General features: G+C 38.6%; 1 protein-coding gene across 1 annotated transcript; it reads left to right on the top strand.

Annotated features, from left to right (window-relative positions):
• The first annotated feature begins 77 nt into the window (after positions 1-77).
• Positions 78-20,901, top strand: FBXO15 (F-box protein 15). The gene is given in 10 exon segments (XM_010224601.2): positions 78-214; positions 2,072-2,176; positions 6,082-6,324; positions 6,562-6,706; positions 6,708-6,772; positions 8,704-8,833; positions 11,185-11,267; positions 12,389-12,534; positions 17,252-17,376; positions 20,605-20,901. Coding segments are annotated over 10 exon segments (1,401 nt in total). The 5' UTR covers positions 78-125; the 3' UTR covers positions 20,875-20,901.
• Positions 20,902-26,517: the final 5,616 nt, after the last annotated feature.

Below are 26,517 nucleotides of genomic sequence, written 5' to 3'. Positions count from 1 at the left end.
CTCACCTGAGTTGACAAGTGCTGTCTAGGTGTGCACAATATACGTTTTTCTACATTTTATGATAACTTGACTCCTAACAGCTTTTACTTTCTAGAAATAGATCAAGGAGCTTTGCTGCCAGACCCATGGAATTTTTTGAAACTGAAAATGCGGAAGTTAAAAGTCAATATTGGATACCGTCGATAAAGCGGAAACCGAACGTGTGCATTGAGAGGTGAGAGTGTCTTCAGTTTAAGATGAGAGTGGAAGAAACTTGCAGGTTTTAAGTTGCCTTAAAAAAGATAGGTCCATACGTGTTCGTATCTTGGATATTTCCATGCAGATGTTGTCTGTTGAAAAGACTTGCCTCCATGGCTTATCCTGTGGTCTTGTGTAGAGCCACTGAAGTTTTCAGGCATGGTTCTCCTCGCTTCCTGTAGTACAAGCTCTGCAAACTGTACACGACTGTCAGCAACCTCTTTGCAAGTCATGATGTGTTCTTCACAAATCGAAATCATTACCGTATTACTTCAAGAAAAACCACTTTGGAATAAACTTTCGGTATTTCTTTTGATGCTTGCTACCCTGTAAAGGGAAGCTTAGAATGGTGGAGTGGGATGAGAGGAAGGAATAAAGTAATTGCTCATTTGCCGCAAGCTGCGTGTTGACAATAAAGGGCACTTTCAAAATAGCTATTTATTTATTTATCTATTGTGTGAAAAGATGGCGTTGCATGAAAGATTAATATCCTTTTCTGTATAGAAAAAGGAATATTTGTAACAGAAAAAGGTATATTTATAATTTGGAACTTTGTGGAATATTTGTGTAAATCATTTTTGTTTTCTGTTTGAGAAAGAAGAAAAAATCCCTTCTCCTACTTCCCTCAACAACAGAATGATAGTGTGGTTGTGAAAACTACTGTTGAGAATTCTAGATCAAGCATTATATTTTTAGCCTATTTGGGGCTTTTTCAGGCAGTTGATTACTTCGAAAGGCCGTCTGGAATAAAGGCACTACCTGCTTTGGGCTTACAGTGTTTGAATAATTATTTCACGTATGAAGCATAGAAGTTTTGGCATGGTTGCCTCTCTGTTAGTGCATCTGAGATCTAGAGTTTTAATACGAACCCTGGAGCGTTGGCAGTATTCTGTATTTGAAAGGTGTATATATATGCTTTTGGCATAAAGTATTACTATAAGGCAGCAAATATTGTAAATGACCCAGGTTTAAATGAGAGAGAGAGACTTGGCTGACATACTGATTTTTGCAGAAATTTATATTTCCAGTGTCAGTTTTGATATTATATTGCTGTGCTTAAAAATTGAGTGTGAAATCCTTTTTTTTTAAAAAAAAAAAAAAACACTTCTGTGCAGTTACCAGATACTGTTCTAAGAATATGAGGTTTCTGGCTGTTAATACAAAAATCATGCTGACTTAATTCCAGGTTATGCTGCACATGGTGCACTTCAGCTGCAAAGCAATAGCAGTGTTGGGATTTCACAGATGGTACCAGCACCTGCAGCCAGACAGATGCACAGGAATATTCAATTATTCTTATTTTAAAGTTTACATATTTCTGCTGATATAAGTGTAAACTGTGCGATACATCTGAGTGCAAATGGGCCGGGTGTTTTGCTGATGTGTAGCACGATCCAGCTGTCTGCCTATGTTATTTCTGTGCTGATGCATCCGGATACCACAGTTCTGGTCAAGGCTGATGGTTAGTGGCCAGCTAGTAAAATCCTGCTGCAAGCACAAGAGATTGAATTTGAATGAGATAGTGTCATGTTAAAATGAGTTAAAATTTACAAAGTTATAACAAAATTGCAAAATGCAGTAACTTCCACATAATGTTCTGGGTCACTTGAATAACTTGCCGTGAATTGTTTGAAACAAATTCTTTAAATCAAAACAATTCAGAATCAAGACTCTTCAAATTACTCCTTATGATTTGATCTGTAAGCTCACAAACTCATAATCTCTGTCATTTTTTTTTTTTTTTTTTGTAGTTTGGAGTTGAAATTCTTAGCCATCGATATTTCTGTAGTTTATAGGTAAGTCTAACTATTTTTTTCTTCTTTTCTTTTCTCAGCATGCCCTCAGAAATGCTGCTGAAGATATTTTCCTATTTGGACGCCGTGTCCCTGTTGTGTGCCGGTTGCGTGAGCAAGCGGTTCTATGATCTGGCCAATGACAAGTAAGGAAATGAAAGCGTAAGTGTTGGCCTTAATCTCACAGCAGTTGAGCTTCCCCAAATTATGAGCCATTCTAATTTAGTTTCATTGATGTCAGAGCACTGATGCAAGTACCTGCTGGCAATTATTTTGTTGAAAATGTACTCATAGCTCACAGTACAATGTGTTGCATGGAGTTCTAGCTGTGCAAGCTCCATTAAAGTTAATGGGATTTACGTGGCGAAAGCTAAATGCATTGCCTTGAAATGTTGCTATTAGTGTTTATTTTGATATAAAATTTGCATTTGTTTGTAGTGCGTGCTCACCAGCACAGGCAGTGCACAGGCTCAAGCAGTCCATCGTGTCAGGTATAGCTTGTAGTGTTGTAGCATTGTCATAGATCTCATAATTTTTGAAGTCCTACTTCTTTAGTTCTTTGTTTGGATTTTTGGCAGGGGATGTGATTTAGTCAGGTGATTTGCTGATAGGTTTTAGCTGTGTTAGCTCTTCCAGTCAAATTCTGGTGATTTTAAAATGTAAGCAGAAAGGACACAGAAAATATTGACCCACCAGTAAGCACCCACTCTTATCAGGATAAGTTTGTGAAAATGATCAAGAGGAGAGAACCTGACTTATATAAGAATAGCTAGAATCTCTACGTATTGCTGCTTTTTTTTCTTTCTATTTTTTTCCAGGTTCCTGTTCCATTGGTGTTTATATGAGAAAATTTCTTCCTATGTATCCTGTATTTGCTATTTGTTCATTTCTCACTCATTTGTCAAAATTTGAACAGTGAACTGGTTACTGTCAGTGTTGGCACCTTTAGAATGATGAATTTAAGGGGAAGGCTATAGTCCAGATTTGTTTTTTGAGTCTGTCAGCAGGTGCATGTAAATGAAATAATTGATGTTATTTATGTGCTTTTTCCAGTGCAGGATAACCAGGTAGACAGGAGGTAACATCATTGAAGCTGTTCAAGGGAAAGTGATCCATATGTATCCATCTCAGCCATGTCTGTTTCCATTGTTTTAATTTGAAGTAATATCACTGTATATGCACAAGTGTGATCTCAAGAAGAGATGTCTTCTGTTATTTATGAGATGTATTCAGTGGAGGAGACCACTTTTCTCTGGGTCTTGTGGACCTCGTTGAGTCTGCATCTTTCCGTGAATCAACAGAAGCCTTGATTGAAGTCCCTGGATATTTCTTTGACAGATCTGGTCTTGTTTTTAGGCAGAAAGTATCTTCTTGAGACTCATTCTGCTATTCTAGGTGTAGTTATTGTCATTGTGTTCAATAGCTCTCAATGCAGTCTCTCTCTGCATGTGTTTGTGACTCCTAGTGATATATATGCTTTGTCTTTGGGCTTTAGCTGTTCCTTGGGACTGATGTCTTCAGTATAACTGGTGAGGGTAAGGAAATGTTTCTGATCCTCTTTCTACCTCCCTGTTGCCTTCTCCTCTGCCCCATCGTGTAATAAGCTTACATGGAAGATCTGAAATTGCGAGGATTTTGCTCACCAGCTGATAGTGCTGGTCTGACAGGAGAACTAGGACCTGGAGTGCACAGAAGGATCTTTGGCCCTTGCCCAGCGCTTGTTGCTGTTGTGGCCGGGTGATGACTGGCAGTGGCGATGCCCCAAGCCAATGGCCCGAGCTCTAATAAGAGACCTTGAGATGAGTCGTGAGCTTAGCTTTGTGAGGCAAAAGTGGCAGGTATTCTGTTGTGAAAGAGACCGTTCCATGCTTCCCTGTTGGATACCTTTTTGATCTGCCTACCCTAAGTTCTTCAGAAGTCGAGAGTAGAAGGAGGATGACAAGACAAGGGTGCCTTCCCAGACATTTGTGGTTCCAAGTGCCACTCTTTCTTTTTTTTTTTTTTTTTTCCCTCCTCTCTCTCTGCCTGAGTTGATGTATTAGCTTCCTGTATTCTTGCACAATGCAGTTACATGAAAGAAGGATTATGTAGCTGAGAGTGGGGAGAAAAGTGTTAAGCACAAGTGACAAATCAGGCTTCATTCAGCTTATGCTGCCAGAGAACGTAGGAAATGCCTCCTGCTAACTGCACCCTGTAGCCAGATGCTGAATATTCCTCCCTTTTAAAAAGAGAATGTCCCTCCTGGGAGTGGAGTACTAGTTAACACCCCATTTTCAGTTGGATCTTTATGAGAAACTTGAGGGGTCCCGATTGTCCAGTCAGAGGTATCAAAATGCTTTTATTTTGACTAGATAATCTTGCATTGTTGTTTCAGGCTGAAGTTTTTTAACTGCTTAGACATGTTTAGTTTTCATTATACTTGCATCTCCTTGTGAGCTTGTCTAGGCCAACTCTGAGAATCTCTGAGCTTCTTAGAATCTGCATTTCTGGAAGATAGCCAAAACTTGACTCTTTTTTCCCCTGTTGCTTATTTCTACTCTAATCTGTACCATTTCTTTTAAATCTGCTTCAGTTTGTTTAAGGGGTAGTCTATGGAATCATAGAATCATAGAATGCTTAAGGTTGGAACGGACCTCTAGAGGTCATCTAGTCCAACCCTCCCGCACACGCAGGGTCACCCAGAGCATGTGTCACAGGGCTGCGTCCAAGCGGGTTTTGAAGATATCCAGAGAAGGAGACTCCACAACCTCTTTGGGCAGCCTGTTCCAGTGCTGTCACCCTCACTGTTAAGAAATTTCCCCTTAAGTTCCTGTGGAACTTTTGGTGCTTCCATTTGTGGCTATTACCTCTAGTTCTGTCAGTGGCCACCACTGAAAAGAGACCAGCACCATCCTCTGCACTCCCTCCCTTGAGGTACTTATAGACACTGATCAGATCCCCTCTCAGCCTTCTCTTCTCCAGGCTGAACAGGCCCAGCTCCCTCAGCCTCTCCTCGTAGGGCAGATGTTCCAGGCCCCTGATCATCCTTGTGGCCCTGCGCTGGACTCTCTCCAGCAGCTCCACATCCCTCTTGTACTGTGGAGCCCAGAACTGGACACAATACTCCAGATGCGGCCTCACCAGGACTGAGTAGAGGGGCAGGATCACCTCCCTCGACCTGCTGGAGACACTCTTCTTAATGCAGCCCAGGATTCCATTGGCCTTCTTGGCCACGAGGGCACACTGCTGCCTCATGGTCCACTTGTCGTCCATCATGACACCCAGGTCTTTCTCCGCAGAACTGCTTTCCAGAAGGTCAGTCCCCAGTCTGTACTGGTGTCTAGGGTTATTCCTCCCCAGGTGCAGAACCCTGCACTTGGCCTAAGTGGAGGAAGTAACTAGCATAGGGAGGAGGAAATCTTTTTAGAAGTTGTATACTCAATATGCTATTGAGAGGCATAAAATGGTAGGAAGTTCCCCAGTTGTAGTGATCCTACTTGATGGAGCACTTATCGAGCATTTTCTGTGTAGATAGTTACATTTCTCACCCTCACTGATGTACTGCAGAGTTTAATTGAATTACATATCATTTTTGCCATAGAAGAGCATAGTAGAGTCATAAGTGAATCTCATTCAGGACATGTATTCCAGAAGGAAAAATATATTGAGAGTCCCTATTCTTCAAGATAACCTAGTATACAGTAGGCCATGAGGAATGCTGATGTCTAGCTTGTCTGCATTCCTGAGCCTTCCTGTTTGCTGCAAGGAACTGAGCTCATACAAGCTCTCTGAACATCGGAATGGAGGAAACTGTGCCTTTTTCTTCTCCTTGGCTAGAGCCTAACAGGGCATTCTGGACCTCCGTAAACTTAGTCTTAAATCAGACCCCATTTGCTGATCAACTTGGACTTTATGTTTCCGCTAACCTAAGTTTTGTGGTACCCAAGATCCCCATGCTACATGTGCTTTATATTGTACTGGTAAAGTAATTCAATGCTTTGGCCTGTGCCTTTAAATAAATAACTCTTTTGATATTTCTATATTTTTTCCTCTTCATTCTAACAATTTTCAGTGGAATCTGGCTGAAATTATACTCCAGTTGTTTTCCACCAAAAAGAATGTTTTGGAAAATAAATCCTGCTGAGACAGAAACCATTTCCTTGGGCTGTGCCACTCTACAGGATAGAAGGCCTGGATACTGGAAGAAAGAATACATCTTCAGACAAATAGCTGCTGTCAAAACTAGAGTAATGCAGCTTGTTAAACCTGTAGATCCTCAAACAGGTCTTCCATGCAAAAACAGAGAAGCTATAAGGTAAGCAATACCTAGTCACAGAAGATGCTTACTTAAATATGTAGGGAATATTAATGGCTTTGGAATAGCTGGAGGGATGGGAAAATAGAACTGTAAATGTATATGGTGATGGGAAGAGATGAGTATAGCCTGTAAATAGTCTAGTCCAAGAAATATAAGTAACAGTTAATAGCAGTTTTACTATTTATTTATTTATTTTAAACTCCTCACCCCTTAAATTCAATTCCTAAATAACAGAGCATCTGGCTTGAGTTGGATCATTGTTCTGAAGGACAAAAATGGAAAGGAACACGTAATGGAGCAGGCAGATCTATCATTTAAGGACACATCTGTTACTATATTCTGGTATAGTGCATACTGGCCATGCTTAAAACATCTTATCAACCCTAGAGCTATGTGGAGTGACTCCTCTGCTTCCTGACCAAAACAGAGGTACCAACACAAATGGGTGAGTCTTAACACAGGAACACAGGATTTTTGAGTTTTTTTTTTTTTTTTTTTTTTTTAACAGATTGATAATGTCTGTGCAGGAGCTATGTGAATTTGATTTGGCTTAATGAGCAAATTGTTTCCTTGAAAACGTCTCTAATATTTCTTCCAAAGTCTGTGTCCTGTTCCTCACTGGTAGAGCTTTTCACTTGCAGCAAACAAGTTTCCTCATAAAGGAAGAAAATCTTTGCCTAACAATGAGATGGGCCTGCTGTGGGAAGTCAGCAAAGCAGCCTAGCCTCGAGGGAGTCTTGCAGTCTAATTGTGTGGAAAGTTTATTTTTATAGAGATGATGATTCATAAGGAGAATATAGTAAAAGAAAAATTTCAGGCAGTTGGTGTATTTGTTTAACATAATCATAAGATGTTAAAGAGATTTTGAGTATACACGAGGATAATGTATTTCACAAATACTATCAGAATGTTAAGAGCAAGATTATAAAGCTTCAAAATTTCCAGAAGACAATATTAATTACAAGTTAATTCAATTGAAGGATATTTTTTGACCTCTTTATATGCCCTGTAGAAAGACTGTAGTTGTTCTTTTCCTTATTGTCCACAATCTTGAAATAAAACCCTAACTACTAAAAAAGCCCTGATCAGAAAAGGATTTACTATGGCATTGTGTTCATATGGCCTATCTTTTTTATGGGCACAATAAGTTTGAGAGAGCAAGTCCCACATAAGTGAGGATTTTGATCCCTTCATTGTAAAGGGAAAGCTAACACCCAATGTAGATGAAACTCCCTGTATTTACACCAGCTTGACCAGCTTAAAGACGGAAAGGCCTATATCTCTTTCCTGGTCCAAACCATATAGTTCCTGAGATAATGTTAAGAAGTGCCCATCTGCTGCTGTTTTGCCAACATAGTGCCCCGATTCTGCTGGGGAATCTAGAAAGGGTTTGAATACAACGGCCAAAATCTGTGTAGTGTTTTAGAAATACTTGGTTCTCCATTCTGAGCAGATAACCTTCTTTCTGCTGTTCTTCTTTTTTTTTTTTCTTTCTTTTTTTTTTCCTGCTTAGTCAATAGGAATGCCTGTAAAATATGAATTTGAATAAAAGGGTGTTTATGGAGCAAAATCACTTGAATTGAGGGGTAAAATTTAGAAATAATTTCCTGGAAAAAGGAAAGTTTCCTCTAAAAGAACCCTCTTGTATTCAGATTGATCCTTTTTGTGCAATTTCATTTCTGTAGGGGAAAAAATTGCCTTCTAAGTAGCCTGCTTCATGCTGATAAATAAATGTATGTTACTAAGGTAATTCTGCAAATATCTTAAAAATAGGGCAAGCGTATCAATCTATTTTCAATTTATTTATTTATTGTCAGCAGTAATTAGACTATCTGGAATAAAAATCTATGTCTGTTCAGCCTGAAGAAGAGAAGGCTGAGAGGGGATCTAATCAGTGTATACAAATACCTCAAGGGAGGGAGTGAAGAGGATGGGGCCTGCCTCTTTTCAGGTGGCCACCAACAGAACTAGAGGAAGTGGCCACAAACTGAAACACCAAAAGTTCCACAGGAACTGAAGAGGAAATTTCTTAACAGTGAGGGTGACAGAGCACTGGAACAGGCTGCCCAGAGAGGTTGTGGAGTCTCCTGCTTTGGAGACCTTCAAAACCCGCTTGGATGCAGTTCTGCGCCACGTGCTCTAGGTGACCCTGCGTGTGCAGGGGGGTTGGACTAGATGATCTCTAGAGGTCCCTTCCAACCTTAACGAGTCTTTGATTCTATGCTGAATACTTTCAAAATAGTTTTAGTTATGTGCTGTTGATCAAACTAAAATTGAAATGTAGGTGAAATTCTACATAGTAAGGGGCCATAGTGTTTTTCTTTTTACATATATATATATATATATATATATATATTCTCTATGTTCTTTCCAAAGACCTCGTCGACGTTCCCTGATTGCTAAGTACAGCCTTTCTAACCTGACTAACACCAGTGTAGCAATTGGTGCTGATAAGCTTGTTCAAATCTTTTATTTGAATCCAGGACTCTTACTAGGACTTTGGAAGGTAAGATGATGTTTAACTTCAGGTTCATCCTTATGGCTGATTTGAAGAAAACAGTTTCTTTGCCTTTTACTTTTTTGAATGTTCCTTGTTCTTAAAATTTTAGAAGATCTTGCATAAACTCTAAGGACAGAAAATACAGACAGGGAAAGGTTTTTTTTCATTGTATTGTAGAAAGGTGTAATTGGAGTATCTGTATTTTCCATATACTAAGAAGAAATGTAAAAAGTCAATTACATATCATAATATAGTAGATATGCTATTTGTTTTGGAGTCCTTATATACCAAAGTTACAAAGATACTTCAGAGAAGTTATAAATAGCTCAGGTTGAGGAGAGATGTTCTCTTTCTCCCTTTCTGCTATCCATAGCACTCAGTGTTGAGTTCCCCTGAGGCAACTTTGCTAGTTGTTGTTTCTTTTAGTTTATATCACCATGTTATCATGTACTGTTTCATTGGAACACTGAAACTGATACCCTTCGGGGGATATTTGGTTTTTGGTATTAAGAGGTTACCCTCTTTAAGAGGTTACCCTCTGTTGAATTTAACAGTTAAGTTTCTGTAAACTGTGTGTAGAGATGGACAGCTTTAGAGAGCAGTGCAAAACATCTGAAGCAGACTGCTATGCTCTGAGGAAATCTGTCTTTGCAGTGAATACACTGGGAACTGGAAGTTCGCCTAAAATCACATAGTTAGGTATTTGGAAAACCTGGCTTAGAGCTCTTTGTAGCCTATCCCAAGGATTCAGACAGGTTCCGGATTGAATTTGGGGCGGCAGTCCTCCTCGCTTCCCCAGCAATGCTAATGTGGTAGACATAAACATACTATTTGGCATGGACTTCCCTTGAGGATTCTACCAACAGTTGCTGAAAACTCTTGCTTTCTAGCAGAAAACGTTTGATACCTCAAATATGCACAGTGACCAGAAGAATTGTTTCCCATAGGAGGGATATATACTTGAATCTTGATCAAAGATATCCATTACCTGGAAGTCCTGGGCCTGGCTGACTTGTGCAAGCTTGTTATGGAATCTCTAAGTCCACAAAACTCGTGAAAAGCTCTTCTTTAGAAGTTTGGTAGATTGGTGTTCTTGTGACTTGCCTTCTTGATCTTGAGAGCAGTATTAACTCTTCCTGTGCTTGGAAATATTAACTCTTTCAGCACCTGGAAATAGATCAGTTTTAATTAAGCTTCATAAAGTTGTTAGCTACTGAATGTCCCGCTCTAGGATATTTTTTCCTGCTTACTTTTTTTGAACATGTGTTTCTCTTCCCTCTATGGGCAAAGTGCAACTGTAGATGAGGGTGACAGTCATAAGCGACACACGTCTTGTTCTTTACACAGAGCTTAGCTGCCTAACAGAAGATGTTTATGACAGTAGTCTTGACAGCCCAGAATGGGTTATCTGGACTTTCTGTTTAGACAGAGAAAGACTGAGGCACTCAGTATGACATAGATTGACTTATCAGTCATTATACCTTTTGGTTGCAACTTAGCACCACAGAAATAGAGAAATAGCCACGATTGTGGGGTAAAGGTGGTGGCAGGTTAATTTTCTATTTAGTAACCTAGAGAGGAGGAAAAAAATTTTTCTCACTTTATAGGACTCAAGGAGATTGCTGGCAGTGAGTAGTTTCAATATTGGCTTATGTTTGGAAATATAGGAGTTAAAAATGCAGTTCTATTTTTCTAAAGAAAGAGCTGGAATCCAAGCATCCAAGTAGCTTTGTTTAGTTCTGATATTGATCTCAAAAGTTTTCTTTGAGCTTTACAGGCCTGTAGCGAGGTGTATCTTAACACTTGGCTAAGAGTACATCATCTGATGAAGAGACCTAGGATCTTAACTTCACTAGTCTTTCTTCTAGTGAATAGCTGTGTGTTTCTCACTCACGTTAGCTCTCTTTGTAAACACTTCACTAAATAGCTAGGTAACCCTGATGCTTAGGTCTTTCGCAGCTGAAAGTAAGGTCCGCTGGATTCTTCTTAGCTAAGAATCAAATGATAACAAGAAAATAGAGAAGTAAAATTCATGGATTGTTGCTAATAATCTTTCTGTTGTTGATAATTTTTCTGTGCCATAGGAAGCTAGACTTCTCCTTCTATTGTATGGAAATACAGTGGTCTTTTACATACATTCCGTACTCTGGTGAAAGGACAATAGCAGTTACAAGAACATTTGTCCATGTATTAAAACAAACCATTTTTAATCTTACTGTAACATGTGTCAGAGTAGTAAGCAGCAACATTTATCTCTAAATTTTAATGCATAGATGACCTTGTGGGAGAGAGAAAAAAAAAAAAAAAAGCCCTAAATGTTCCAGATGAAAATTCATCTACCTTGACTAACCTTTCAGGGAAAAAATGAAATTGCTTTTGTTACGGCGAGTCTTCATTATCATCAACTTCTTGAGAGAAGCACTTTGGGTTCTGCTACTCTGTAAGTCTGGGTTTTTCTTTGTGGGTGGTAAAGCTGATCTCTACACTAAACTTTTGAGTTTTGCTGGAAAGTGATTGCTGGAAAGTGGTTAATATTTAGGCAATAATTAACGTTTCATGCTCAATCCAATCTAAGTAAATATTAGAATAACTATATACTGAGATGTAGAAGAAGTATTTTCATACTAAAATGTTGCCCTTGTTATCCTTTCAAGGACATAATCTAATCATGCATGTCGTAAAAGTACTTGCTGTACTAAGAAAGACAGAAATGTGCTGTCCTTGCAAGTACTTCCTTCCTTCCTTTTCACAGCCAGTCCTTTTACTCCCTTCTCCTATTTGAAAGATCGGAAGAAGGCAGCGTTTTAGGAGATAGCAAAAAAAAATTTTAGGAGTGCAATAGGGGTAAAACAAGCTAGTAAAATAGCTTGCTTATCCTTCATTCTCTTCCTTTGTATAATATAGCACATTTTTTCCTTGCACACTGTAACTTTTTTCTTTTTTAAGCTTTAGCGGATGACTGCTGGGATTTATTTCCCCTTTTCCTTCCTGTCACACATTTGGGTCAGGCCTTGTTGTATGTGCCTGTAGTCTTTAATTTGACAGCTTTCACTCAGTATGGCCCTTGTTGCACAGGAGATAAAAGTTAATACCATCTCACTTAATAGGAAATATTTGATTTTTTGAGTTTGTCAGAACTGCTCAGTGCCTCTGGAATTCTGACCCTTCTGGTCATTTATATGCAATAGTTACTCTGGTAGGTTAGGTACAAGGAAAAATATTCGATAATTTCCATTCCAAAGAAACCTATGGCCAGTTGACTTTTAGATTTGAACTTAAGATGATGTATTTTTTTATTAGTATAAACATGTTCTGTAGATGTACAAGTTGACTGTCATTTTTTTCTGCCTTTGGCTAGGCTAGACATCTTATTTGTGAACTATAAAGATAGTATGATATTTGACTTTCAAAAACATTAGTAAAGAATAAAAGTGGTGTGTGCTAATGATTTTTGCCATCTTGTAGCCTCTCCTAGCAGCCTTTTAGTGCTGGCTGCTTACCATATCTCTTTCTATTAAGTCCTTTTCCCTTAATTTTATCTCTCTGTATATATTTTTGAAGACAATATGTCCTTTCACCTAATGAACCTGTACTGGATGATGTTGACCCAGAGTATGGACTGCATGACTACAACCTACATCTAGATATGCACAGTGGGACCCATACTTGTATGTGTGGAACGTTCAAGAGCCTCTTCTGCAGAAAAGGTAGTTGACTGTAATGTCTGTTTGTAAACCAAGTCCTGCTGTTACTTGTCTTCTGTTTTCCCCTCTCTTTCAAGGGGAGAAACTGTTTTTTTTGTTTTGCTTTTTTTGTTTAAGCTATAAAAATGAATATATATATATATTCATTATTCAGTTTATAACTGCATGGATATATCATGAGGTATCATAAGTTTACTCTGTATATAACAACTATCAAATTACACAACCCTCTTAGCAAAGACTCTGGGGATACAAGTGGTGATCTGAGAGCAGGAGTTCTGCTGCTGGAGTAGCTATTGTGATCCTGTACAAGCTTAAGTAACAAGATCTTTTCTGCTGGCATCCTACATTCACTAAAGCAGTTTTGCCCCCATGGTACTATTTATATGGTGGTAGGGCTGATTTGTGTTTATTCTTGATTCATGCTGTGCCAAAAACTAGCTAGAATCTAGCTAGAGATACTGATTAATGCAATGTTGATACATACATGTTTGTAAGTAAATATAGTAATATTCAAGAGCTGTGTCTTATAAGCATAACATGCCCACTGAAAAATGTAATACCACAAGATAATTAAAATTACAGTAACAATGAAACTCTTTGGAAAACTTAAATTTTATTGGTTTACTGTTTTAAATTGAGAATTTCTGTGAATACATTTTTTTAAATAGTAAGCCCTTCAGATCTCATATTTTTGCCAGCACAGGTGTTGAATGCATTTATATGGAACACAGAAAATAGGTATTTATTCAAGTTTTAAAAGTCATTTGTTGTCGGTTTTAAACAGCATAAATCAATTATTGCTTCCTGCATTTTTTTTCTATTTTTTTTCTAGGAAGAGTGCTGATGAACCATCTGTTCATTTTAGGAACTGTTTTGATGAAGGCAGTAGAGGGCACTGCTGTCAGGCTAGAATGCTTTACTGTGCAGTAGCTTGGGGACTTTCCGTTTATTTATTTTTAAGATCTGTACTTTACTCAAAACTGATGTTAGGCTGTAGGCCTAGCTCAGTGTGGACTGTTGTAGTCCCATGATCTTGAAACATACATGTTTCAGATCCTCAGAAAGCCCGCAAGCTTGAAATAGAGGAGCACTCACATGCATAAAACTTCAGTGAAATTCTGCAGCTGTAACCATAGAGACCTGCCCTGAAGTGTTAGTCGATAAAGGAGTCCTCTTTATGTGCTCAGACTCAGTTTTGCTGTGAATTGATAGAGGGTTGCGTTCTTGTTTAGGAGATTTATTTGTTTGTTTGTTTGTTTTTGGTAGGAGAAGTGGTGAATTTTATGGTTTGTTTTCTAAATTGAAATTTTGTTCACTTCTAGTAATACAGCTGCACAAGGGAAAGCAGCATGTGGTATATTTGTCTTTGTTGGTGTTGTGCTTTTTTGCCACAGATGAAGCTGATCTTTAGACAGGTTGTTAAAGCAGGTCCAGCAGGTGATGTTTTAAGGCCATCTCACTCTGAATAGTAGAAAATTTGTTTCACGATCACAAGCATTTGCTGAACCACGTGGATTTTGAGTGCTCTAACTGGGTGTCACCACACTGGGTCCTCCTCCTGAGCATGTCAGCAGGCTGGCACGTGGCTTCTGCAGGCAGTCAGCCCCTTCATCATCTCCTCTTCCTTGTGCTTGCCTAAGAGTCCCCTTTGGAAAATGGCTTGTTTTCTTTTCAGAAATGATGAGGTGTAGCATTTGGTGGCAGTCCACTGTCACTCAGCTTTGTGGTAAGTTACTGTTAGTTCTACATTTTGGGTCACTCAATTTCCTCTCTTGGGGACTGATACTTCTCAGTGTGGCCAATGGGGTGGATTTGCCCAAACTGGTTGTCTTTGCTAGTTTAGTCTTTATTTTCAGTCTCCACTCTAACAGCAATCTGTGCCTTGCTCTCCAGGATGCCTCTGAGCATGGAGTGAGAACCCTTGCTGTTTCTTGAAGCTCTCTGATTTGTTTTAAAATATGAATGTGATGGTGCCACTAGCAGCTTTCACCACCTGTTTCACAGAGCAGTTGTCAGCTTTCACACTGGGTTATTTATTTACATTAAAAAGCTGTAGACACTCCAAGGTCACTAAGGGATTGCCATATGTTACTCTGCAGAAAAAAAAATAAATGCAAACAAATCAGTTGATTTTTGTCTTTTTTTTTTCATTAGTCTTCATGAATACTGTGCTTCATTCTTACTGCTCTGATCTCATTTCTTTCTGTAAAATCCCTAACATTAAATTCGGGGGGGAAAAAAAAGCTATATCACACTTCATTGAACCAAGTAGAGAGAATATCTTTGACTTCGTAGCTTTTCTTTCTTATTAATACTTGTGCTACTTTACATAGGTGTTTTGACTGTGTTTTTTTTTGGCCTTTTTTTTTTCTTACTTTCATTTAAATAGGATTGGTAATGTTTTGTTTACAGATAGGAGAGGACGAATATGCTAAATATTTTCATTTTGAATATTTTGAATGTATTTATTAGAAGACTGTTCCCGTTTTCAGGAAACTGGCGGACTTTTCATACAACTCATACAGAAGTCATGAATACCACATCTATCTTTTTAACAAATATTCTTGAAATGTGTTTATCTAGTTTTATAACTTTTCAAACGTAACTTTATAGATGTATAGTAGTCTAATCTTTCCAATATTATTTCTGATTAGTATAAATTAATGTATTTGTGCTTGCAAAATGTAGCAGGATGATTTTGTGTACTTGAAGATTGATTAGCAAATTTAAATGTCCATTTCATCATGGGAAGGTTGTCTGTTGCCAGCCAGAATTAGTGTTAACCACAGCATTCCTTGTCAAAATATCAACCAAATTATGTCTTTCAACAAAGAAAGGTTTGGCTAGCAAATCAATTTACAGCATAAACTACGGGGCTTTTTGAACTGTTATTGGACTATTTGTGTCTTTCACCTGATGTTTGACTACATGATTCTCTTTACTGGCATTTTCTTTGTTTGGAAATACCTTTTCTCTATAAACTGTGCTGATTGAAGGGCTTCTTTACTGTCTTGCAGAACCCCTGGACCATAAATATCATAATGGGGCTAATGAAGCAAATTGTAGGTCAGGCTGATGGGACTTGCTCTCTCCAAGTTTCCGTTGATATTTATAACGTAGCTTGCCTTTGATTTCTGATTTTTGTCAGACTGAGGTGAGAAGGGGGGATCTCAGTACTTGCCTACACAGCACTGACTCTTACTAACTTCTAGGTACACCTTTCTTCTCTTCTGGTTATGAGGAATGGGTTGGAGCTTTTATAGTTAAGAAAGGAAAAAAAAAAGATTAAATACTGGATTAATAATTAGTTTTCAGGTTCCTGGTTCTATGTTACCTCTTACGCTCTGTCTTGAGGTTGCTGAGTAGATGCAAAAAGGAGGTTTGTAACTTGCACCTTGGCCAGGCAGCCCATCCGGCGCTGTGGTAGTTGATGATATTGTAATATGTTACAATAATGGTGATATCCTGGGCTTCTTTAATTTGCTAGCAGTATTATTTTTCCAGTCTCTTCCTCTCTCTATTTTTTTTTTCTTAATTCCATTACAATTTTCATTTATTTTAAATGAGTGAGAAGAATAGCTGCTTCTATTTGCATCTGAATTGCAGATAACTGAGTAGCCCTGTGGAAAAAATGCTTGTTGACTGTTTCCATTGAACACATATAAAAGCTCATCTTCAAAAGGAAGCTCTGAGTGTTCGTTCAGTAAAGCTTGACTGTTTATCTAAAATCTATTATCTTGAATGAAATCTCATCGTTGATTTAGTATACTGAGGCTTAAGACTTCACGACTAGGTTAAGTGTCACCCATACCTAATACCGCTGCCTTCAGGCTTTGAGCTGTGTTCTGGCTGCGGGTTCTGCTTGTGTTTTCTCCGCTGAATTCTCTGGGATGTTTCTGCAGGGAGGCTGGGAGTCGCTCTCTGGAGTGATGTGTTTTGCCTTCACCCATACAAAATCTTCCGCAGAAGCCTCACACTTCCTAACATGGAGACCCTCTCACTTGGCCCAGCTAGTGCTCTTGGGATCTCTGCTTGTGCTGACACTTCCCTGGCAGTGGTTTGTGCTCGGGCCCATTGTGGCTTCCACTTCCTCCTGTGGCCGGTTTGCAAGAAGCTTCTGGCTTTTGTGGCGAGCTTTAGGCTCGGCCGTTCTCAAGCTTTAGGCTCGGCCTTTCTTTGGTGCTCTGCCTCTGGCTGCCTTCAGCAGCCCCGCACAAAGCTTGGCTGCTCCTGCGCTTGGGCTTTCAGCATGGGGTGTCAACGGGCCAGCCCTTCTGCTCTTGATTGTCCTTCAGTCTTTGGCTGCTAAAGACTGAAGGAGAACCAGCGGAAAACTACTTCTCTCTTATTCACTTTTGCATCTTAAGGAGCTTGTAGAGTGAGGTGGTTTAAGTTAACATTCAGAGCCCGCTTCTAGACCCTAGCGAACTGTATTTTTGTGAGGAATTCCTTCTGTCCTTTCCCACCTGCCTCCTGCAAGCCCCAGATGCTTAGTTCTGGTCTTCTTCCAAATCTCTCATGCTTTCTTTCTGCCTTTAAAGAAAGTTAGTATCTTTTGTCTATAACTGAGATATGTAGCTGTTGTTGTGTGTCAGACTTGCCTCACACTTGTCATCAGGGACCAGAAGATGGGGAGAGAAGCAGGCAGCACGTTCGGAGTGTGTTGGCTTAATTTGACTTGCAGTAATGCTGTACTATATATTGTTAATATTTTCAGGTGACATTCAAAATGGGTATTTGAGGCTAACGGTTGTAAGCGTAAAGGATAACGCGAAACACTTGCCTATTATTGGGACAGTTGGCTTATCCTGGAGAACAGATGTGCTTAAAGGCAATGTAAAGGTCAGTCAGTGATTTCTTTTTTTTTTTTTTTTTTTTTTTTTTTGGTGTGTGTGTTCGTTTCTTGAATTGCTTATCTCAAAGAAGAATGATCTTTGTGCATCCCAACAGTGCAATGTTTTTAAAGGTTTTCTTGGTGAAAGCATAGCAAAAATCTCTTAAAAATCAAATATTGCTAAAATTATGAATTTCTAGAAAAAATAATGTTGTGCTTTCTGTCTTAGGGGATAGATTGTATGATAGACCCACTTTTCATGCACAATGACTGCAGTGTTTTCAGCTCAGGAGTACTGCCTGGGACCAACAACTCTTGGAAAGGCTGGACAAAAAATGTACTACAAATACATTTTTGTTGTGGTGTGGGCAGTAATTCTGGAACTCCAGGGAAGTACTGTGCTTTTCTGCTGTGGTGTATGTGTATAGTGAAACACAGGGGACTGCTGGAGAGCATTAAAGTGTCCGTGGGCATGGGCAGAAAGGAAGGCCCCTGTTCATGTTAACAGGCTGACTCCCGAGCCTTGCAAGTGGGACAGCTGGATTCACTGTCCTGTTTTGAGTGTCCCCGATCTATAGAACTGTGCCTTCCTTCTCTCCTATCACTTTCCTACAAGAGTGATTTTCCTGCAGTTTTTACAGTAGTGGTGAGTGTGCATGTTTTATTCACACTTCAGAACTACCAAAAATTCTGGTAAGCATAACTTCAGCCCTACTGAAAAATGATTTTGGTAGAGTTGCTTTCAGTTTTGACACTTCAAAAATACTTTGAAAAAAGAAAAAAAAAAACCCATAGTTAATAAAACTGCTCTTTTGCTAATCTGGCATAACTGCAAAGTGGAGTAATGTTTAATAGCCTAATGTTTTGTTCAATGACATTAATATACTTGTTTTATGGTTTACAGTATTGGTTTGCAGTCCTGGGCAATGGGGTATATAAAATACGTCATCAAGCTTAGTAATCTGCTGTTGCTTTTGTGGACATCAGTTATAGCTTAGCTTGAAATACTGTTCCCATACAGTCCTCCCTTTCTAATTGTTTCTGTGCAAACAAGAGGAGTTTGAAGGAAAAAAAAATGCTACAAACAATCAATTTTCTTTGCACTTTTTTCTCAGCTTGTGCTAAATTTATCTTTGAGAAAAGAAGGTGGTCATTTTCAGAAGAACAAATCCTTCCTCTATGCATGTCAATAGAAGTATTGTGCATTGCAAAATAAAATGAATTCAACTAATAAAAAAAATCACTTTAAAGACAGTCATTTGAAATATATATATTTTTGTTTCTGTGAGTACTTATTCAGAAACAAAAGTAGAAAATATGCTGTTAAGGTTTCTGAGAACCTTCAGACCCGATTTTGTCAGTTCCTACAGAGCTATTTATTTCGTATCCTAATTTCAGAAGAAATATGTGTTTAAGGTTAATAGGATTTTAACACATAACTAGAGAAAATACTTCATTTGATTAAAAAAAAATGTACAGTAGGAAGTGGGAAAGCTTGCTGCAGTACTAGGTAGCTAGGTAGATAGCAGAAGATTATGTGATTGACAGTTGCTGGGCCAGATTTTTTTTCTTCTGTGGAAAATAATCATGGGTACCACAAAAATCTGAGACATTAGCTGTCAGAGGAAGCAGAGTGCTAAGGCAGCAGTCTTTAGTTTAGTTCTGTCCCTTGTGCTTACACCATAAGTTTTTGTGTTTTATTTCTCCTCCCCCCACCCCCCAAAAAAAATTCAATATAAACTATCTTATTTACTTATTTATTTATTTTTGGGTGAGAAATTGTGCATGTCAAGAAATAGCTATAGATGGAGCTCAATTTAGCTTTTAACATAAATCTCTATCAATCTCCATCAAACTCTTAAAACATATGAAGACCAAGGGAAATCATCCACAGCAGCAGAATATACCAATATTTGGAATTGAGAATGTATAACAAAATAAGAAGCCCTGGGATTTTGCTGATACTTTAAAAAAAAAAAAAAAACCTTCCTCTGATAATTCTGGATTTTTTTTTTTGTTTTTGAGTGAAGGTTAACTGTTGCAGTACAGGGAGTTCAGGATATGTGTGAAGAAAGAACCCTCTTCAGTCGAGGCCATCCTATATTCTTCATAATCGACCTTTGTTGTAATAGACATCTTTTATAAAGGATGCCAGAGAATAGTAGAGGGTTTTTATTTCTTGCTGGAATTAATACATAGCTCATATAAATTATTATGCTGAACTAGAGGTTTGAGTTGAATTTCATATTTTCAGCAATCTGTAGAATCAGATTTGTAGAAAATGTTTCATAAGGTTCTGTGCAATCTGCTTTGCACTGGTTGACCGAAGTACAGCAGTATTGAAAGAATTGTTCAAGCAGTAGGAGCACAGTGAAACTGAAGCATTTCTAAATTAATGTTTTGGCATTCAGTATGCAATGTTGGATAGTTATGCCTTTGGGACAAGCGATTCTCTTGGGAATAATGCATATATACTACATTTAATTAAGTTTTATTTCTTTAGAGATTCAGAACTCATGAAAATAGGTAACAGCTGATGTGAACAATGGAGCACAGCCTGTGTGTTCATATTTGAAACCTTTGTGTTGCAGTGCCCGAGAACTGACAGGCTGACTTTAGTACTATAAAATGATGCCATTATATAGTGATTTAAGGAATTATTTCAAATAATTTTTACCAAGAAGAATTACTAGGAGGAAAGCCTTTATCAGCAGTATACTGCATCAGTTGAGAAAGTGTTGCATGCCTTTCCCTTCCTTACAGCGGGCATGTGAGGGCAGTTGTTGCCTGTGCACACGAACACTCGCCTCTCTTTGCATGCACTGCTGCTCTTGCAGAGGTCTGGCACCTGAGTTTAAACGTAACCTTCTTCCTTGTATTGACAGGACTATCATTACTTGGGTGGTAAGGTAAATAATTCTTTGGAAACAAAGATTATTTTTTAAGGCTAGGTCTTCTGGATAACAGCAGATCTGACTGGCAGTGCTGCCTTCAGTTTGACAAGACACAATTTTTGCTGTTCGTAGGCTGCAGTATTTAAAGTCTGGGGAACTTCTAAGTACATATCTATTGTTTTGCAGTGGGCAGTGGAGCATTATGCAGCATTTTTAATTTTTTAGCCTTCATACTAAAATTGAGTGTATGCTGAACCCCTATTATTTCTCCTAAAATCTGTGACAGATTTTCCTGATTGTGGCCTGGCATAGGAAACTAATCTCTTCTGCTTGTGTTTGTAGGACTGCTACTTGATGGATGTTACTGTCTTGGATGAAACCCGAAAGCCCTTCTGGTGTTTCAGTGCCCCAGTCAGCATGGAACTGTCTTCCAAGACATCTGGTCTTTATGACTACATGGGTCACATCTACACCACAGAGTATGCAGATTCAGAGGGTAAAGTCAGTGTTGACTTGGTGTGGTTGGAAGAAACCAAGGAATATTATGTAGTCAGCCTGGTTCTTTACATAAGCACCAAAAAGGTTAACAGCTGGTATGGAACAAATTACTGAGTTAACTGAGTGTTTAATTTCCTTGTTCATATATATATATATGTATATGTATGTATATATACATACATATATATATATATGTATGTAATGTTTAAGATTGATGTTAATTAGCAGCACTGTTGCTGCAAGTTTTGTGGCTTTTACATTTCCAGTAGCCAAAGTACAGTTCCATATATTTATTTTAATTGCAATTTGAAGGATGGAAGAGAGATGTTTAACAGGTCAGTGGTGGTCTTCCCTATTGAACATCTTGTGTTTAGTCTGTTTTGGCATATTACAGATTATTTTAGGAGTAATTATTTTTATACATTCCTTTTAATATATGTGAATAAATTTCTGAGAACGATGAACTTTATGCCTAAAACAGTTAAAGACCATGTGTATTGTCCCTTCTCATTCACCCAGAGAATTATTGATAAATGTCTGTTCTTGGTAAATGGAGACAAACTATATTTGAAAGCCCAAATACTTTAATATGCTACAGTAGAGCATTTAAAGGTAGACTGGAACTCAGAGATCTGAATAATCGCCCAGGGAGGCACTTGGGTGAGATCTCCTGTGAAATGCCTAAGCGTCTGTGTGCTGTGCTCGTTTTCCCTTGTTCTGACCTTCTCTCCGATGCAAACCTAGGCACTTGCCTCATGTTTGGGCCCTTGAATAATTGTCCTGATTATCAGAAGAGCTGAGCTGGCAGCTGGGCCTCCTGAACGGAGCTGACATTGGATTGCTTCAGAAACAATGAATTACCTGGCATGGTTTACCTGACAGTGGGTATCCGCAGAAGCAGCGGGCTTACCTGCCTCATTTCTCACATTGCTTGAGGTAACTCTGGGACCTAATCTACTCCCTGGTGAAAAGAGTGATGACAGTGTCATTTTTTGCGGTTTGTTCCAAGCCAGGGTAAATCTGTGCAGTTTCACAGCACACTGTTACGAAAAAAGCCCAGCTGTGCTGTTGGTTTCTGTGACTTTAATGAAATGACTTGCATACAAGATAATTTGTCTGTGTTCTTTTGTTTATTTAAGTAGATTTATTCATTCATGTAAACAATGGCTGTGTGTAAGCACTTGATATGAATTGTTTCCTAATGTAACTTTCAAAGGTAATAAATTTGAGTGATTCAGTTCCAGTTTGACTTGTAATCTTGCCTAATGAAGAAATAAAAACATTTCTATTTTTGATGGCTAGCCAGTGTAGCAAGTATGATTAGCTTTATTCTGTCTCCTTTCTGTCATTTAGAAATGAACTTTATTTAAACTTCCATCTCTTCAGTTCCTATCCTTCTTGCTTTATGTAAGTGAAATGGGGAAAATTAAAAGCATCAGTTGAAATCTGATCAGAATACCTAACAGTGACACTGTGCCCTTAGACAACATTATTGTCCAACTATCTTATGGTTTCTTGGTTTCTTGCAGCTGCTTTTAATGGTTTTGTAAGTATTCGTACTGAAGACAGGACTGGGTCCTAATAGCCATGTATTAGGACAGTTTCTGGAAAGTGGAAGACAAATTAGGTAGTTAGGTGCTTTTTTTTTTTTTTTGAAAAAAAAAAAAAAAGTATGCTTCAGGGACCAACTCATCAAAGTGAAAAGCAAGAAACCACCAACAACTTTTAAATGTGGATGTTTAAGTACTTCGAATCAGATAGAACTGTAATATCTTTAAAAGGGTGATTTACCTGGTAGGCAAGCATAAAAGTAGTACTCGTGTTTATTTTATTGCACATATAATAGTGTTCATTTAACATAATGAGCTTAAATTGCATTGCGAAGAAACTGATAGTATGAAAGACTGATTTAATGAGTTTTTTTTTTTAAATATTCTAACAGTGGAGGAGGTTTTTTCCTTTATGGAACTACATCAAAATGTTAATCCTCCCATTTGTCATTGGTTTGCCAGATGTTTACTCTATACACAAATGCTTCTTTGTTCTATGTTCTTGTGGGGTTTGATTTTGTTTTATTTTGGCTTTTTTGGTGGTATGGAGACTGGTGCTTGTAATGGCAAACCTTTTAGATAATTCATTAATAATTTTGGGCTCTTAACATATTTTTTATTGATAATAATTAGAACTATTTTACTTTACACCATCTGAAGAATTGTCCTTAGTTGTAACACTGTCACACTGGGATTGGTGGTCTTTACCAGCTTTAGCGGCGAGCTAATAGCGGCTGTATATTTCTGAAGTCTTTGTAGTATAGGCTGATAATGGAGATATTTCTTCCTCAAATTGGCCTTACAGTTGTGGGTTTTTTTTTTTCCTGCCCAGCCTTTGACCACCACCGTAGAGAACCTGTTCTGCCTCCACAGTGTGTTTCTGTTGCACATGTGTTTTTGCTATGTCTGATGGTGCACAGAAAGCAGTTCTACATCTGATTGTGCACATAAAGCTGTTCTGTGATAGACACCTCATCACAGGCAGGTTCGGATCCATCCACCGTTTACCTGTGTGTGGTCTCCCTTGTGGTGTACTACTCTCAATGTCACGGTGTGCATGCTTTTTGAGACAAGCACTGCTTTTTTTGTTGTTGTTCAGGGTATACTGACTGAGTACGTAACAAAAAGGAAAAAAAAGAGTATACCAAGATTAGCATAAGCTGAAATGGATTAATATTATTTTGTACTAAAGGCTTAGACAAGTTCCTATATGTGCTTGCTATATCTGGATGAGTTGCTGCACAACAGGAAACTTGCCGTAGCACTAACTTGTGCTGCCTGGGAGTGCCGGAGGGGATGCAGGCAGCAGCGTTTGCTTTTCTGCCTGGCCGGGGCATTGCTACAGCTAAGCTAACATGGAGTGATTGAGTAAGATGTGGTATCTGAATCTGAGCTCAGATATAATTGTATTAGAAACTGCTCAGACAAAGCAGTGTTTCTACACACCGTAATGAAAAAAGCTATGAGCTTCAGTCTCTGTAGTAGGTTGGAAGCATGTTGGTAGGGCATGTTGAACATCAGCCGGTTTCATGGCTCCTGCTGTGAATCAGAATAGGAAAAGGGGGCAACGCGGGTGGCTGTGGTGAACTGTATGCCACGAGGAAGGGTGCACTGGCTGCCAAAGCATTGCTTGTTCTGTTCTTCAAGCCCATTTAGGAGTCTTTCTCATGCTGTGACTTTTCTAAAATGTCTGCGAAAAAGGAATAATATAACTTTGTACTTCTTGCCACTTAAATGAGTGGTTACAATGAAGTAGAAAAGTATGGAGCTTTTAAACACATCATTGGAGAAAACAGAACTGGAAAAGTTGTTTTTTCGGGATTTGATTTTAAGTTTATCTCCCAAGAACATCTTTTCTGTATGAGGCCTATGAACATTCAGAGGAAGATGCACTAGTGAGTCAGTTATTAATCACATATTAGCAGGTAGGTTTCTTTTTGTTTTGCATCTAGGCCATTTTCCATGTACAACTTTTTTTTTCTTTTTTTTTTTTTTTTTTCCTGCTCCATGTCAGGCACGCACAAGTAAATCAGCTGCCATGATGATACCTTATCCCAATAAACACAAGACACATGGGACCAAAGCTCCCTGGGGCCTGGTTTTGTGCAGGCAAAGATCTTTGTGTGGGGTTGGTGGTTGGTTCTTTGGAACTGAAGGCTGGTTAACATGTCTGCATGTGAACGCAGCTTGCATTTTTCATGCGGTTCTATTCCATGAAAAGACAAATTCCAGACACTGTTACAGAGCTGGCTGCTTTTGAAGAAAAAAGAAGCCTGCCTTTTTTTTTTTTTTTTTTTTTTCTTCATCTTCCTGCAGTGACTGCTTACAAATATAGCATAGTTCAAATGGACTGGGTGCCTTCCATTGAAGTTACCAATATGATAGACACACTCCATAAGTTCAGTTTTAATTCTCTGTCACAGAGCTCTCTGAGACCATTCTATGTCTGTGCCTTGCTCCCTAATTTTGCACCTGCAGTAATTGTGTGCAATAAAAGTTGGATGCGAAACAATCAGTTCTGCATGTTCTAAACTCGAGTAGAGACCCAGCAGCACCTATATTTGTGTTACACAAGACATTTATTCCAGGATTTATCATAACTGGATTTTCAGTCTATTGAGGATTACTTTTATCTGGCTCCTCTCTTTATGGTCATTCTTACTAATTCAGCAGTAACAACTTACAACGTAAATGCCACTTATAATGTATCTCTACAAGAAGTGCAGTAATTCTTTTTGCTGCGAAACTGAGCAGAAGTAAATCCAGTAAAAGGAAGAAGAAAATTTAAGTTTTGTGATTCATATTGATAGTTCTGCCTTGACTATTAAAAATCTGGTTTAATCAAATATGCTCATGCTACAGCTAATGCCTGGGAATTAGCATTAAAAGTCTTCATGCTTGCTTTTTTTTTTCTCCTCCCAGAAAATTATAGGGAAACTAATTCTCAGACTTTTCCAGACTGCACCAGATATATGGTTGTTTAATCTGACTGAAATAATGCACAGAGTTTGCCTGCTGCTGCAGCTACTTGTTCTTCTGATTCAGTAATGTCTTATCTTCTAGAGATAAGAATACTGGAAGCCGGTGTGGCCCTTTCCTTAACAATTTTTGCAGGGATTTCAGAACGTTCCTGAGATTATAATGTGGACATGCTTACCTAGATGGAAAGTATATGTGTGCGCACAAACTTGTTTATTCCCAAATAAAAAAGGTGTTATGACTAGCTGGAGTTTTAACATGCTGCCTCCTTTAAATTTATAGCTTGAATGTTTTTCCAAGGACTGAGCCTTTTGAAAAAATTGGCTTAGAAACAAAAGACAAAAGATTTTAAGGACGAATTTTAAGGATGTGGATATCACTTTTTTTTTTTTTTTTAATTGAGTCCTATGCCACAAGCATTCTAAGGGGATTTCAGACAGGGCACTTTCTCATTTTATTCCTTTTATTTATTTTTTTGCTCTCCCCCTATGCCCCTGGAAGCACACATCACCTTTTACTAACCTTGGTGTGCATTTTGCATTCCAGACAGGTTGCATGGAGAGCATTAGTATCCCTTTCGTTTCCTTTTCTCATTTCAGTGTGATATATAAAATAGCACACATGAGGTTTTGTCCATAGTGAATGGCCCACAGTAGCTCACTCCATTTTTCTGGTGGGCAGCTGGAATTTGTGCAAGGTCACCTGCAGATAAGCACTTTTATTATTTTTTTTAGGTTTTATTATTTCTTTAGGTTGATTTTTCTCAAAGCACCCAAATAAGGATGTGGTCGCTACTGGTGTTTGCCAGGTACAAGCTAAGTCTCAAACCATGCAGGACCTGGAGAGCAGCACTGAGCTCTGCCATCAGCAGGGAAACAAAACGTTGCTCCCACTCCAGCCTCCCTGCTGCTGGAGGTGGGGAGAGGCTGCAGGAACAAGATTTCAACCCCAGATGCCTCAGGGTGGTGCAGAGAAACAGGTGAGACAAATCTAGGCCTTTGAATCCATGTCCTGTTTTTTGCCTCAAGTTAGAGCATGGATTATCTTTGTCAAAGAAATTGTCATGAGTAGTCCCAAAGGGGGTTGGTATTTGGGAGGAAGCCAAAAGGAGGCTTGGATGACCCTTGAAACTCACTGGTAGCTGTAATCCTTACGTGTAGGTAATTTATTTTATTTTCAGGAAAACTCTTCAAATGCAAAAATAACTCATGAGCTGGTAATCTCAGCT

The sequence above is a fragment of the Tinamus guttatus genome, unplaced genomic scaffold (genome assembly GCF_059628265.1).
Source record: "Tinamus guttatus ecotype Peru unplaced genomic scaffold, ASM5962826v1 Tinamus_guttatus_pri_ptg000639l, whole genome shotgun sequence".
Classification (NCBI taxonomy): Eukaryota; Metazoa; Chordata; class Aves; order Tinamiformes; family Tinamidae; genus Tinamus; species Tinamus guttatus.
This window is presented reverse-complemented; position numbering and strand designations above follow the sequence as displayed.